This window comes from Hypanus sabinus, chromosome 11 (genome assembly GCF_030144855.1).
Source record: "Hypanus sabinus isolate sHypSab1 chromosome 11, sHypSab1.hap1, whole genome shotgun sequence".
NCBI lineage: Eukaryota > Metazoa > Chordata > Chondrichthyes > Myliobatiformes > Dasyatidae > Hypanus > Hypanus sabinus.
Window position 1 is genome coordinate 12,786,285 of NC_082716.1, and position 15,696 is coordinate 12,801,980.

At 40.9% G+C, this 15,696-nt stretch overlaps 1 protein-coding gene across 7 annotated transcripts in view; it reads left to right on the plus strand.

Moving 5' to 3' along the window:
• Positions 1-15,696, plus strand: part of usp33 (ubiquitin specific peptidase 33) — a 126,549-nt gene that overhangs the window by 22,995 nt on the left and 87,858 nt on the right. For all 7 annotated transcript variants that reach the window (XM_059983797.1, XM_059983795.1, XM_059983794.1 and 4 more), the window contains exons 4-10: positions 2,516-2,569; positions 2,658-2,720; positions 5,322-5,462; positions 8,245-8,338; positions 8,537-8,606; positions 11,458-11,571; positions 14,889-14,967. In XM_059983797.1, the coding sequence (XP_059839780.1) occupies positions 2,516-2,569; positions 2,658-2,720; positions 5,322-5,462; positions 8,245-8,338; positions 8,537-8,606; positions 11,458-11,571; positions 14,889-14,967 (615 nt within the window). The remainder of the gene's footprint in view (positions 1-2,515; positions 2,570-2,657; positions 2,721-5,321; positions 5,463-8,244; positions 8,339-8,536; positions 8,607-11,457; positions 11,572-14,888; positions 14,968-15,696) is intronic.

A 15,696-nucleotide genomic window follows, 5' to 3' on the forward strand; every position in this document is an offset into this window, starting at 1 on the left:
TTTAAGTGTATTAACCATTATCAATTGTTAATGCATAGAAGGCAGCAGGCATATAAAAAGTCAAGCAGTACAATACCAGTCTGGGAGCAAAAATGTAAACATAGATTCATAGAATCAAAACATAAACATGTCCTGAGTAACAAAGGAAAGCAAAAGAAACAGTGTTAGAACTGGAGAATCCACCCCACTCTCGCAACCCAAAACTAGACGGCTACCAAAAAAAGCAGCTAGCTCTACCAAAAAAATTAATCCAAATATGACTTCCAGTTCTGTGTCATTAACAACAGTTCCGTATAAATACTATAGCAAATGGTAACTAGTTTATGCACTAGAAAACATAATTACAAATAGGAACAACTTCAACAGAAGTATAAAACTTAATACAAAGAAAATCAGAAGAAAACCAAAACTAACCTACCCGCGAAAAATTATAGAAGATTAAAAGAAAAAAAAGGAGGGAGAAAAGGGGGAAATTATAGATTCGAGGAGAGTACTTATCAACCATTTACAGAAAAAAAAAGCAAAACTTAAACTGTGAATCAACCAACAGGGAGGCCTTCAATAAAAACTCCAAACCTCCAAAACAAGTTAGAGTCAATTGTAGAACTCTATAGATAAAGTTATACAAGAATAAAATAGATTACACAAGTACAATCTAAACTTTTGCAGGGAAACATTAAACTCAGATTATCTATTTAGAAAAAACGCACCAAGTCCAGGGAGAGATTGTCTATAGCCCTTAGAATTTCAATAGATAATGTCTGAATTATTCAAGTAAAGTCTGAGTCCGGAAGAAATAGCTTTACTACGAGAGGTACTTATCCACCATTTTAGAAAGTCAGACCGGGTTCCGAAGGAGACGGTATGACCGGAAGACTTCCAACAAATGCCTCAGCCTCCTTCACTGATTTAAACCACTTATATTCTCCAGTAGTAAGCGTAATTCGGAGATCGGCTGGGTCTCGAAGAGAGGGTCTGAATCCGCGATCAAAAAGCACTTTCATTACACCTTTAAACTCAGCATGCATCTTCAGAACCTGGGGGGCAAAATCCTCCACAAAACGAATGACTGTATTTTGAAAAGCAAAAGTACCTCGGCGGCGTGCCTCCATAATCAAACGGTTTTTCACCTGGTATTGATGAAAGCACAACATTACCGGCCGTGGGCAGGAACCCAGAATTGCACGGGGAACGTAGATCCTGTGTGCCCTTTCAAGCTCAGGTGGATTCGGAAGAAATTCTTTCCCAAAAATCTCAGAGAGAAAATCGGGAAAAAATTTCACAGGAGAGCCCTGTTCGGTGGCCTCTGGCAAACCTAGAATTCGTAGATTGCAACGTCTGCTCCAGTTTTCAAGATCCACCAGTTTGGAAAAAAGTTTACAATTCTTCTCCTCTAGGCTGGAGCAGAGAGTTTCAAGATATTGAACACGGCGTTTTAAATCTTCAGAAGTCGAGTCAATGCGAGATAAATGTTCAGCATGTTTGTCCACTCTAGCGTTGATCCGATCCAATTTGACATCCAGCTGGTTGAAAGAAGTTCTAAATTCCTTTAAAATATCTTGTCGATGCTGTTCCAAAGCAGCGAGAATGTCAGCCGGCAAAGCCGTTGAAGTTTCCTTTTTCCCGGTTTTAGTACTTTTGGTAGACATTATAAGATAGATGTGTTCGCAGGCAAGTAAAAGAGACCTAATAAAATACCTAACTAAGGTTTAAGAATGGAGACATATAGTGCAAAGATAGGGAGAATGACAGAGCAAAAGTTCGGAGCAGCTAAACAATCTCCATCTTACCGGAAGTCTCGTGTACAAGATTTTAAGAGGATATGATAGTGGACAGCCAGAGTCTTTTTTCCCCAGGGTGGAAATAGCTTGTAGAAGGTGGCATGTTTGGGGAATATGTCAGAGATAGCTATTTTTTTGTGTGGTAGATGTGTGGGATATGTTGCCAAGAGTCATGGGAGAGGCAGATGAATGAGAGACTTTCAAGAGATTCTTAGATCCTTTCAGGCACGTGCATGAAAGAAAAATGGAGGGTGATGTTGGAGTGGGGGAGTGATAGATTAAATTTTGGAGTAAGTTAAAAGGTTGACACAACATAGTGGGCTGAAAGATCAGTACTGTGCTGTGTTTCATGTTCAAGCACAACATTGTGGGTTGAAGAGTCTACTGTGCTGTGTTTCATGATCAACAATAGTAAAGGATGATTTGAATCAGGAAGTTGTAAACAAGTTATCATTCCATTTTCCCATTCCAGTCCTCCCTCATTGCCATCTTGTTTTTGAAAAGGCTGTAAGATGGAAAAAAAGTTCCCTATTTTTAAGGCCAAAGATAGAATATGGTAGCAACAATGAACAAAGGAGAAAATTGTTAGGAACAGTTTCAAGATATACATGACATACACCACTATAAATGGAAAGTCAAATCAATCATGAGATGATTGATCTTTAGCACAAAGAATTGGGATTTACTTCCCTTTTTCTGATGTAATAACAGTATGATGTTTTTATTCTGGGTAGGGCACTTGTCAAGACTGCAAAGTTGGAGGCCCAAACCTCTGGGCATGCTTGGAGGTAAGGTGATGTATGGTTTGTGCTAAAGATTCATTGCATTAAAATCTCTCCACCCTCTGACTTCTTGGCTTTGCTCCCTTGCAAACAGAATGGCTGTCCCTACGTTGGATGTGGAGAATCCCATTCCGATCACAGCACGCTCCATTCCCAGGTAGGTGTGGAACTTTAGCAAAAGGAGTCTTGCATTCAAGCAGCAGCTTTTTACAATTAAAAAATTGTCACAAACAAAATTGCAACTTGTGAAGCTGTTGCTGGAATATAGCAGTATGGTACATGGTTTGTTATCAATAAACTTTTGAAAGCAGTGGTGACAAATGACTAGATAATGTCTCTTAAGAAATATTGGTGACGGATAAATACTGCCTAAATCAGCAGGAAGGACTTTACTGTTCTTCAAATAGTGCCATGTCAGTTTTTCACTCACTGAGGAGGGCAGGTAAACCAAATTGTAAAGAATAAACACAGGAGATTCTGCCAATGCTGGAAATCCAGAGTAACACACAAATTGCTGGTGAAACTCAGCTGGTCAGACAGCATTTATGGAGAAAAATAAACAATTCACATTTTGAGCCTTTATCAAGACTGACCAACTGAGATCTGCCAGCATTTTGTGTGAAGAATAATCCATTTATCAAAGGCACTTGCAAAGTTATGTTGAAAAATGTGGTTTTATAACACATCTTCTTAATTGTTAAACTTCTGGGAGCTATTGCAATTTTATGTGTATTCTGTGGTAGGTTTATTGAATTGTGAAAACTTGCCACATAGGGAGATCCCATCTGGTTTAAAATGAAAGTGGAAAATTTTAGAGAAAAGCAGGTCATGTGGCACCTGTGGATGCCATGCATGCCATGAGAGGATGATGAATATATACTAATCAAAACTGATGTTTTTGGAGGTGTGTAAATGGAGGGAATTGAATGGGAAGTGTAGAGAGCAATGGATGTAATAATTTGCAGAACACAACAGTTGTGAGAAATATGAAACAAAGAGAATGCTGGAAGCAGGTTGGTTAGCATCTCTGTAGAGAAAAAAGTTAGCTAATATTATACAGGATGCACTGGAACTGGCCATTGATAAGGGTGGCTGGTTATTTGAAATTTTTGAACTCATTGTTGAAGACATCAACAGGAAGTGGGGCACTCCTTTGGAGCTTATATGGACAAATTTGGAGCAGTCTCAAGGTGATTGGTTAACCACCTTACAACACATCTCAATTCAGTTCACAGTGGTGACTGAGCTTTCAATTGCATTTCATTAATTTTGTATCTCATTCCCACTCAAAACTGTCTTTGGTCAACGTAAGCTCAGGAAATACGGTAACACCTTTGTTTTCTGGAGAGGAGAAAAAGTGAGTAATATTTTAGGGGTATACAGGTTCTTTTTCATTTTCTGTTCAGGAAGTAATATTGGATTTAACAGTTTCAGGTAACCAGCTGTTTCTGTTTGTGTCTGTTCTAATCTAAGGTTATCCTCATGTAACATTAACTGAGAATCAATAGGGAGAGAAAGATTACCAGATCTATTTAGTATTTCCAGAATTCATTTCTTTTTTTCTTTTTTAATATTTTCAGTAAATGTTAAGTTTTATATCTCATACTCCCAGCATTTCTTCTCTCCCCTTCCCCCCCCCCCCCCCCCCACACACACCATTGCAGGCAGTTAACCGCATTGATGGTTCTGGAGTTCCCTCTAGGCCTGGTAGAGTGAGGGAGGCAGATTTCTTTCAGTTGAGGATATTAGTAAACCAGGTGGGAATTTGCAATAAACTGGTAGGTCTGTGGTCATATTGATGTGATTAGTGTTTTCTATGGGAAGGGGAAGAAATCCAAAGTGATTTAGTTAGCCAAATTCAAATTAAATCATGTGTTATGCTTGTAGTTTTATGCTGTGCGAACAAGTCCAGTAAATTAAACAAGATTCGAGTTTACTTATGTGTATATAGAAATATACACTGAAATACGCCTTTTGTGTTCACAACCAACATAATGTAAGGGTGTGCTGCGGGCTGCCCACAAGTGTCACCACACATTCCTGTGCTAATACAGTATGTTCACAATATTCAGCACAACAACATAGAGTAATGTTACTGTTCCTTTTAGCATCAAACTACTCAATTCTGTCTGTGCAAGTGTCCCTGCTCTGTGAAACTTATCCATGCATTAGTTTTGGGAAGCCAGGGTTCTGTTTTGGGGCAAGTAAAACATAGCCTCACTGTGGGAGATTTGTATACCTGACTTAAATGGGCAGTGCAAGTTCAGGGGACCAGAAATAGGCGGAAGTAGATTTGCACCCTTAATCAGAATCATGTTTATTTTCACTGATACTTATGAAATTTGTTGTTTGTTTTTGTGGCAGCAACGGAGTGCAATACATTAAAATTATTATAAGTTCCAGTAAGAAACTTATTTTTTTTTAAAAATCCGCAAAAAGAGAGCAAAATAGTGAGGTAGTGTTGGTAGGTTTATAAACTGGAGAAACGAGAACTTCTCATTTGGAGGCGCAGATTCACTGTGCATGGGCTTCCTGTAGACCAGGGGTTCCCAACCTGTTTTATGCCATGAACCAAAATTATTAAATAAGGGGTCTGTTGACCCCAGGTTGGGAACCCCTGCTAGACCAAATGATTGCCCACTGGTTTTTGCTTGCTGAGACAGCTTAAAGGACTACATTGGATTTCAGCATTTGTACAGAATTTTAACTTATTCAAATTAAAAGCTGCGTTGAAACTCACTGCTCCTGTTTTTTGTAGGAAACCATGCACAATCTCACTGTAAACCTCACCACCTTGCGAGTCTGGTGTTACGCATGTGGCAAAGAAGTCTTTCTAGATCGGAAGCTTGGACCCCCGCCAGTGCAAAATGGGAGAATACTTCATGTTCCTGAAAACCAGGTAGGCATGTGGACTTCATCTGACCAGCTTGACAGGACTGACTTTGCTTCTGTACCACCTCAGTGTATGGATGGAATTATCTGTATGGATCATTTGCAAGCAAAACTTTCCAGTGTATCTCAGTAAATGTAACAATAATAAACCAATTCAGCATTAGTGGACATTAGAAGAACTTAATGAAGTAGATTTTTTAAATTTAGGGATACTGTGCAGTAACAGGCCCTTCCATCCCATGAGCCCGTGCTGTCCAATTACACCCATGTGACCAATTAACCTACTTAACCCAAAGATGTTTGGAATGTGGGAGGAAACTCACATGAAACAGACAGTGGCAGGAATTGAACCCAGGGATCTGGCCCAGTAAAGCTAGAGTGCCACCCCAAATGTCTACAGCTCTTGAAGCATGTTTGTCCTACACCAATAAAGTCATTGACCAATAAATATTATGAGGTAAAGAAGGGAAAGCTTTTCATTCAATACTGGCTATTATAGCAACATTCTACTTGTTTTCTGTATGTGAATGGTGTGGTTCAGGATCTGCCACTCAGTGTTCTGAGAAGGTGGTGTTAATGAGATGCAACTGAGTTTCATGCTGTGCAGAGAACATTGACAGCCCACAGTGTTGTGTTGGAGTTTCACGCACACTCAGTGGGCATGTTGTTTGGTACTTCGTGAACCGAACAAAGCGGCCACTGAGTGTACGTTAATAGTCTTCTGCTGCTGTAGCCCATCCACTTAAAGGTTTAACATGTTGTGAGTTCAGGGATGCTCTTCTGCACACCACTGTAGCAGCACATAGTTATTAATAGTTACTTTCACCTTCCTGTCAGCTTGAACCAGTCTTGTCACTCTCCTCTGACCTCTCTCATGAACAAGGTGTTTTCAAACACAGAGCTTCCGTTCACAGATTTTTCTTTTCTTTTCTGCACCATTCTCTGTAAACTCTAGAGGCTGTTGTGCATGAAAATCCCAGGAGATCAGCAGTTTCTAAGATACTCAACCATACTATCTGGCACCATCATTCCATGGTCAAAGTCATTTCATGTACGTTTCTTCCCCATTCTGGTGTTTGGTCTGAACATCAACAGAACTTCATGTTGAGTTGCTGCCAGATAATTGGCTGATTAGGTATTTGCATCATTGTACAGGTGTATCTAACAAAGTGGCCACTGAGTGTAAGTTGGACTGGGAAGTGGTGGGCACACCCTTCTTGATGAGCCTTTTGAGTTTGCAAGTGGGATGATTGCTCCTTGGTGTTAGGTCATGCCCTTAGTTACAGATTCAAGTGTAAAGCTGATTAAAGCATTGTGGTTCAGACACTTCATGATCAACACCCAGTGTTGTTGACATCCAAGATCCTTTTTTAGTAGGTTGGTGAAGTGGTTCTAAAAATTCTATTAATATTGCTGAAACTAATATATTTTCTAAAGTGTAGAAAATATAGTTTTCCCATTTAAGGTAAAAGGGGGTATTAAAACTTAAAAATCCTTTAAGTAAGATCTCTGATAAATGCTAAAGAATATGGCATATGACACCTTGGCTTTCAATAGTCAGGGGAATTGAGTTCAATAATCATAAGATAATGTTGCAGTGCTATAAAACCCTGCTTCAGCCACATTTGAAATTTTGTGTTCAGTTCTGGTCGCTTCATTATTGGAGAATGTGGAACCTTTAGGAAGGGTGCAGAGAAAATTTATTAGGATGCTGTCTAGATCAGAAAGTATGTCTAATTAGAAAGGTCGAATGAGCAAGAGCTTCTCTCTTGGAGCATAGGAGATGAGAGGTGAAGAAGATGATAAGAGGCAGATTGGGGAGGCAGCCAGAGACTTTTTCCCAGGGGCATAATTTTAAGGTGTTTGGAGGAAAGTGTAGGCAGGGAATGTCAGAGATAAGTTTTCTTTACACTGTGAGTGGCGGTGGGGGTTGTGGAACACCCTTTCAGGCTGCTGGTAGAGGCTGATAAGTGATTAGGGGCATTTAAGAAATTCTTTAATGGGCTTATGGGTGGTAGAAAAATGGAATGCTATGTAGGAGGGAAGGGTTGAATTGGTCTTAGAATGTAGAACATAGAACAGTACAGCATAGGAACAGACCCTTTGGCCCACAATGTTGTGCCAAACCAGCTAAAAAGTAAATCAAAACCCCTCCTATCTACGGAATGTCCATATCCCTCCATTTTCCTCACATTCTAAACGTCTCTTCTTAATCCCTAATGTTTCTGCCTCTGCCACCACCCCATTTGAGGCACCAACCATTTCAGTGTCAAAAACTTGCTCCTCATATTTCTTTTGAAATTATCCCCTCTCACCTTAAATCCCTCTGGCATTAGACATTTTAGCCCTTGGAAAAATATATTGCCTGTCTACTCTATCTATGCCTTTCATAATCTTATAAACTTCTATCAAATCTCCTCTCAGCCTTCATTGCTCCAGCGAAGACAACCCAAGTTTGTCCATCCTCTCATTAAACTACATGCCCTCTAGTCCAGGCAATATCCTGGTAAACCACCTCTGCACCCTCTCCGAAGCCTAGAACCAGACTGTATGCAATACTTCAGATGTGGCCTAACTAGAGTTTTATAAAGTTGCTTAAATGTCCAGCACAACATCGAGGGCCAGAGGGCCTGTTCTGTGTTGTAGTGTTCTCTGTTCTTTGTTAATGGATGGAAATGCTGAAGTAATAGCGGTTTACGTTCCTGTGTGCATCTTGTAATGGACGCATGCAAGTTGTGTCCAAGTTGTGCGTGACTTTGCTCATACTTTTCTGTGTATTTGTATTCCAGGACCTGTCTCCTGAGCAGTCAACAAAGGATCGCAAGACAATAATGGGAACTTATCTAGATGCAGAAGCTGAATACGATGATATCAAGTCAAGAGGTCTGATGTTCAAAGTGGCTGATTTTTTATTTAACTGTTAATACTCCTCTGGGGAAAGTTAAAGCAATTGTTTTAAAAAATATAAAGCACATATTGAAGTGAGACAGGCTGAAGTGATCACCAGCTTCCATTTCTATTCATGTGGATGTGTGCTGTATTTCAAGAGGTGTGGATTTTAAACTTGTATTGTTTCTCCAGGTCTCACTGGTTTGAAAAACATCGGAAACACTTGCTATATGAATGCTGCTCTTCAGGCTCTTTCAAACTGGTATGCTTCAGCTCTGAAGAGCTGTTAATACATTTCATGCATAATCCTTTTCCTTGGGTTAATAATCTATCTTGTTATTTGAATTTAATTCAGTGTTTCTTATCGTATTTTTCTCATTTAAATCACTTTCAATGTTGCTCTGGTTAAAACCTGTGTCTCACTGGGACAGAGAAAATTGACCTCAGTTCCCAATCTGTTCTGAGCAAGTTCATTTCAATGGTAGCTGCTTCAAGGGAGAGAGCATTTTGATTTCATTTCTTCTAGCCTACCAAGTAGCGCTGCTCTGGATTGGGGTGCCTGAGAATGCTGTCTGAAATTCCAGTGAGAATAGGGTTAGGCTGAATTGTCATTTTCCCCTTTCGGTGAATATTTCTGCTTATTCCATCATCATCATCTTCTTCTTAAGTCTATCGCCCCTACTGGGGCATAGGTTGCCAGGAGTAGTTCACCAGAGTTTTCTGTCCTGGGCCGAAAGAAGCTTGATTGGCCCTGTGGCACCTGCTTTCGCCACATGACTTCACGTGTCTTCTAGGTGAAAACTCTTCCTTTCCCAGGGATGAAGTCTTTGGAACTTCACTTGCCGCTTCTGTAGCTCTGGATTTTTGCAGGATGAGGTTGCTAGCCTGGTACCCAACTCTCCTCCTTTCACAGCTGGGCTTGAAACTTCATGGGCTTCATCCTTCATCCTGAAAAGCAATCATATGGCTCAAAGTCAGCATATTCAGAGGATGATGGGGAAGTTAAAAACGCTTCTAAGTTGCAGTTCCACCTTCAAGTAATACTTAAATTTTCTCAAACACAAAAACATCTGCAGATGCTGAAAAACACACAAAATGCTGGAGGAACTCCAACTGATTTTTTTTTTTCTTTTTAAGCTTTGTACTGTTAATTGTATAGTTTCTTGGGAAATGTATTTAGCAAAACAGTGCCATTTCCATTATGTTACTAGTGAAGGGTGTGTTTTACTTTTGGATACTCTGAGAAGGTGTTTGGCCTCCTTGAACTGTTTAAGCCTTTGTCCTGAATCTGCTCTCACCACTGGTGTTTAGTAACAAATTCCTGTAAGTTTTGATACAGCCTCATTAAAGGAGTAACAATGTTATATCTACGTAGGGTGCAAAGGAGATTTACCAGGACTCGAGGGCATGTCTTATGAAGATAGGTTGAACAAGATAGGAGTGAAGGAGAATGAGATATAAATTACATTTATATTTTATATAAATATAAAATTGAATATGCCATGCAAACAGAGTGAAAAGAATAGTGATGTAGTGTACACGGGTTATAATATATCCAGAGACTTTTTCCCAGGGTGGAAATGGCTAATACGAAGCATAATTTTAAGGTGATTGAATGTCAGAGGTAGGTTTTTTTTAACACAGAGTGGTGGGTGCATGGAACACCCTGCCAGGTGTGGTGGTTGAGGCAGACACATTAGGGGCATTTAAGAAGTCTTAGATAGGCATATACATGACAGAAAATGAAGGGCTATGTAGGAGGGAAGGATTACTTTGGAAGGACAAACTCCAAGGCAGAGTACAAAGTAAATGGCAGGATACTTGGTAGTGTGGAGGAGCAGAGGGGTCTGGGGGTATGTGTCCACAGATCCCTGAAAGTTGCCTCACAGGTAGATAGGGTAGTTAAAGCTTATGGGGTGTAGGCTTTCATAAGTCGGGGGATAGAGTTTAACAGTCGCGAGGTAATGATGTAGCTCTATAAAACTCTGGTTAGACCACACTTGGAGTACTATGTCCAGTTCTGGTCGTCTCACTATAGGAAGGATGAAGAAGCATTGGAAAGGGTACAGAGGAGATTTACCAAGATACTGCCTGGTTTAGAGAGTGTGGATTATGATCAGAGATTAAGGGAGCTAGGGCTTAACTCTTTGGAGAGAAGGAGGATGAGAGGAGACATGATAGAGGTGTACAAGGTATTAAGAGGAACAGATAGAGTGGATAGCCAGCGCTGCTTACCCAGGACACCACTGCTCAGTACAAGAGGACATGGCTTTAAGGTAAGGGGAGGGAAGTTCAAGGGGGATATTAGAGTAAGGTTTTTTACTCAGAGAGTGGTTGGTGCATGGAGTGCACTGCCTGAGTCAGTGGTGGAGGCAGATACACTAGTGAAGTTTAAGAGACTACTAGACAGGGATATGGAGGAATTTAAGGTGGGGGGTTATATGGGAGGCAGGGTTTGAGGGTCGGCACAACATTGTGGGCCGAAGGGCCAGTAATGTGCTGCACTATTCTATGTTATATGATTAGATTGATCTTAGAATAAAGCTAAAGGGTCTGCACAACATCATGGGCCGAAAAGCCTGTTTTGTGCTGTAACATTCCATATACTTGGAATGGGGATCAAAGATGTTTTATTTTCTGGAGGATCAGAGACTGAAAGGGCACCTGATAGAAGTTTATAAAATTATGTTGGTATTGATCAGCTAGCCTGTCAGAATCTTTTCCTCAGAGTAGAAACACCAGGGGACAGAGCTTTAACGTGAGACGGGATATTCTAAAGGTGTGTGGTGCAAGAATAATAGGTGCCTGGAAATTTGCTCTCAGGAATGGAAGCATTGGCAGATGCCAAGTGGCACTTAAGTGCAGACTTAAGTGCAGACTGCTTTGCATGATAAAGGAGATGGTATTTGGGAAGTCTAGGTATTTGCAGAAGAAAGGCCTGGCAATCTACTTCTGTATCTTGCCATGAAAACCCTATGGACGACTACACTGTCTGTAGGGTCGCCATGAGTCGACGATGACTCAATGACACTCAACAACAACAGGTATTAGGGCTTTCCTTCTGAAGGTCAATTTTATACAACATCACCTTTCATTTATTATTTCTTCCCCAGCCCACCCTTAACTTTGTTTTTCCTTGAGTGTGGAGGCTTGGTGCAGACCGACAAGAAACCAGCACTGTCAAAAAGTTACCAGAAACTAATGGCAGAAATATGGCACAAAAATTGGTAAGTTTCCTTACAGTTGTCATTCTTGCTTTTAGTTCTGTTATGTGAAGTAGATAATTTTGGAACGTATCACAGCTGGGTAAAGAAGATAAACATAAAAGATTCTGTAGATGCTGGAAATCCAAAATGCTGAAGGAACTCTACAGGTCAGGCAGCATCCATGCTTCGGGTCAACTGGAAAGGAAGGGGGAAGAAGCCAGAATTAGAAAGTGGGGGTAGGGGGAGAGGAAGGAGCATAATCTGGCAGGTGATAGGTCAAACCAGATGAGAGAAAGATATTGTTCAACAAAGGTAGTTTCTTTTGACTTAGCATCCTTTGAAGGAGAAGGGCAAGCCAAAAAGTGGGAGTGAGTAATGGTTGGAAATATGAGCAGATTGCAATAATCATTGGATGAGCTGTTAACACTCCACCGACATTCTCTGCTGCATCTGGAGTTGCAAATGTACGTGCAGTAAATTGGCCACTACATTTAAAATAGTCTGGAGGCATTAGACTGCAGATGCTGGAATCTGGAGCAACAAGCAATATGGTGGAGAGTTGAGCAGCATGGATGAGAAGAGGATGTGAGGAAAGATGCAAGGGCCTGATTCATGGTTCATCCCATGCAGTTGTGTGCCAGAATATCTATGGGCTGTTCCCAGAGACACACTGAGATGGATGTCAAGTGCTGCTGGAAGATCATCAGCTCAGTAAAATATGCCCTTTGGTCTGCCTGCACATTGAGATGTCCTTAAGGAAATGCTGCTGACTGTTGCATTCCTGGCTGCAGGAGTACATGCTGAGGAACACACTGAAGCCAGTGCAAGGGCTCAGTGAGGGAGGATCACAGTATAATGTTCTTTTCCTGCTGGACAGGGAGGAGCCAGGTTGGGTGAGGAAGACCCTCAGTTATTGTAATAGTATACCGCCCCAGAGACCCACATGAGTAACACAGTCCTCTCGGTTTTAAGGAGTGGTCTTAGAACTCTACTTAATGCATTGTCTATGAATGTAAAAATGAAAAAGCATTGTGTAGTTTATTCTTGTAATTTTTTATTATAAAATTTATCTTGATATAAAAAATGTGGGAAGAAAGGAATTGTTAATGTTTCAGGTCAAAGCCTGTTATCAGGACTGAGTTCCTCCAACAAATTGGTGATTTAAAACAGTCTGGTGCTCATAGTGTCAGAAGATATCAATCATGGGATCATAAGACATGGGAGGAAATTAGGCCATTCAGCCCATTGAATTTACTCTGCCATTCCTTCATGGCTGATTTATTATCCATCTAAACCCCATTCTCCTGCCTTCTTCCCTGACTGGTCAAGAACCTTTCAATCTCTGCTTTACATACACTTAATGACTTGTCCTCCACAGCCGTCTGTGGCAATGCATTCCACAGATTCACCACCATCTGACTAAAGAAATAACTCCTCTTCTCTGTTCTAGATGGGCCTCCCTCAATTCTGAGGCTTGCCCTCTGGTCCTAGACTCCCCCACTATGAGAAGCATCCTCTCCACATCCATTTCATCCGGACCTTTCAATATTTCATTGGTTTCAATGAGATTCCCCCCCCCCCCCCCATTCATCTAAGCTCCCACAGGTACAGGCCCAAAACCATTACTATTGCCATCAGTTTCAGAGTTGCTATGACAGAATCCTATGTGAGCCAGAAGGAACTCTGCTTTGAAACATTTTAATGATGAGGTTCTCAAGCAATTACTGCAGAGAATCAGTGTGCATTTGATATCGACTGCCAGCTCCAGGGCGGATTGGATGACTCTTTTTCCATTGTGGAAACATGTTAGGTTAAATGGCCTTCTCTGTCATAAATTTTCAATGACTTTTCTGAATGCATTTCCATAATCTTGTTTATGATGTATTAAATGGGATGCACTTAGAACTTTTTGGAATTTTTAAAATAAGAATAACACTGCACTGTAGCTTCAAAAGCAAAGGAGTAGTGTCCTCATTTGGTCTTTGGATTAGTTTTTGTTGCTTGGTTGAAGGAGTTGACTCTTTCTTGCCTGGATCTTGCTGGGGCTTTCTTTTGTTCAAAACAGTTTCATGATGGCCATATACAAGCTGAGATAGGCATTATAGAACTCAATTACGTCTGGGGAATGAAGTATTGCACACAAAATACTGGGAAAATTTTCATCTTTTCCTGCCACAGAGCTCAGTTTCTGTTGTACAGTGATAGGCATGGAGACAATGTAGCTTCCTCATAGAACCAACCAAATATTACTAGGGCCAGTAGGCTGCTCATGAGTGGGCCAACTGGAAGAGGTAGCCTTCTTCGTCCGCATTCATCCTACACATACTGTAGACATCTTGGAAATAACTTGAAAAATGTGTTGCTTAGGTGGTTGATGGTTGAGTTGGGTTGTTCTCTCATCTTGGCAATCCACTTGCAAACGTTTCATCACCATACAAGTGAACAGCGCACTGATAATCTTCCTTGTGACAAAATGTTGCAAATGGATTGCCAAGACTGGGAAACAACTCAACTGTAGACACCTAGCTGAAGATGTTAGAAAATGACCAATAACTGCTATAGCATTTTGTTGGAGAGGCAGGGCTGAAGCTATAAGCAACACACACAATTCTGGAGGAACTCAGCACTTTGGGCTACATTTATGTAGTCGATGTTTTGGCTGAGACTCTTCGTCAGGATTGGAAAGGAATTGGGCAGAAGTCAGAATAAGAAGGAGGGAGGGGAAGGAGTACAAGCTGGCAGGTCATAGGTGAAACCAGGTGAGGAAGAAGGTGGGTGGGTGGGGACAGGGGACTGGGAGGTAAAGGGCTGGAGAAGAAGGAATCTGATAGAGGAGAGTGGACCCATGGAAGAAAGGAAAGGAGGCAGAGCACAGAGAGAGGTGATGGCCAGGTGAGGTGAAGAGAAGGGATAAGTGGGAGCCAGAATGGGGATTGAATAAGAGGGCTGGCGTGGGAGAAGTTCTGTCAGGTCGGAGCCGACCCAAACAATATGCAGTGTTTTTCCTCCAACCTTAGAGTGGTCTGCCTCAACTTTGCTGAAGAGGAGGCCATGGAACGACATGTCAGAATGGGAAGTAGAATAAAAATAGGTGATCACTGGGAAATCCCACCTGTTGTGGCAGATGGAGCAAAGGTGTTTAACGAAACCGAAGTGAAGTACTGTATCCAGGTTTGTTTGCAATGCTAATTGGCAATAGTATTCCTCTACATAGTGCTGCCAATTTACTTTGGCCACATTAAATAGTGATTGACCACCAATGGTTATAAAAAATATTGTAAGCACTGTATATGTAACCAACTTGCATATCCTCATGATCTTGCATATTGTCTCTCCAGCCCTAGCTACGTTGTGCCAACAGGTCTGTTTCAGGGGATTAAAACTGTGAATCCAATGTTTCGTGGATATTCTCAACAGGTGAGAATCGTATTACAGGCAATGGACATATTCTGGTGCAGATTCACTAGACGCCTCGGTAACATTTCAGTTAGCGTGACGCTATTCCAGCTCGAGGTGTTGGGGCTCAGAGTTCAATTCTGGTATCATCTGTATGTCCTCCCCATGCATGGGTTTCCTCCAAGTGCTCTGGTTTTTTCCCATAGTCTAAAAATGTACTGGTTGGTAAGTTAATTAATGACTCTAAATTGTCCTGTGTTTACGTTAGGGTTGAATTGGGGGGTTGCAAAATAAATTCACCAGAATTATACCAAGGTTTAAAGAGTTAAATTCTGGACAGGCTCAAGTCCAAGTTTATTGTTGTTTGTGTGTGTATGTATGTGTATATATATATATATATATATATATATATACACACACACACAACCAAGCGAAACAATGTTCCTCTGCACCCTCAATACATATATCACACACAGCACATTAAGTGAAACATTACCACAATCTGGAAAGGCCGCTGCGACTATGCGTGCCACCATTTAGTGATGTAAACGGCTTGTGTTTATTGTAGTGCAAGTAATTTCAGTTTGATAATATCAATATACCTATGACATTCAAGGAACTAAAAAGGATTTAAAAAATGCAGCTGCAGAGATCATTAACTCTGAGACATAGTATTATTATTAAAGACTATTCATGAAGGAGGGAGTTGTGCATTTTCAGAAGAGAGGTGAAAGAAATATGGGCCGTGAT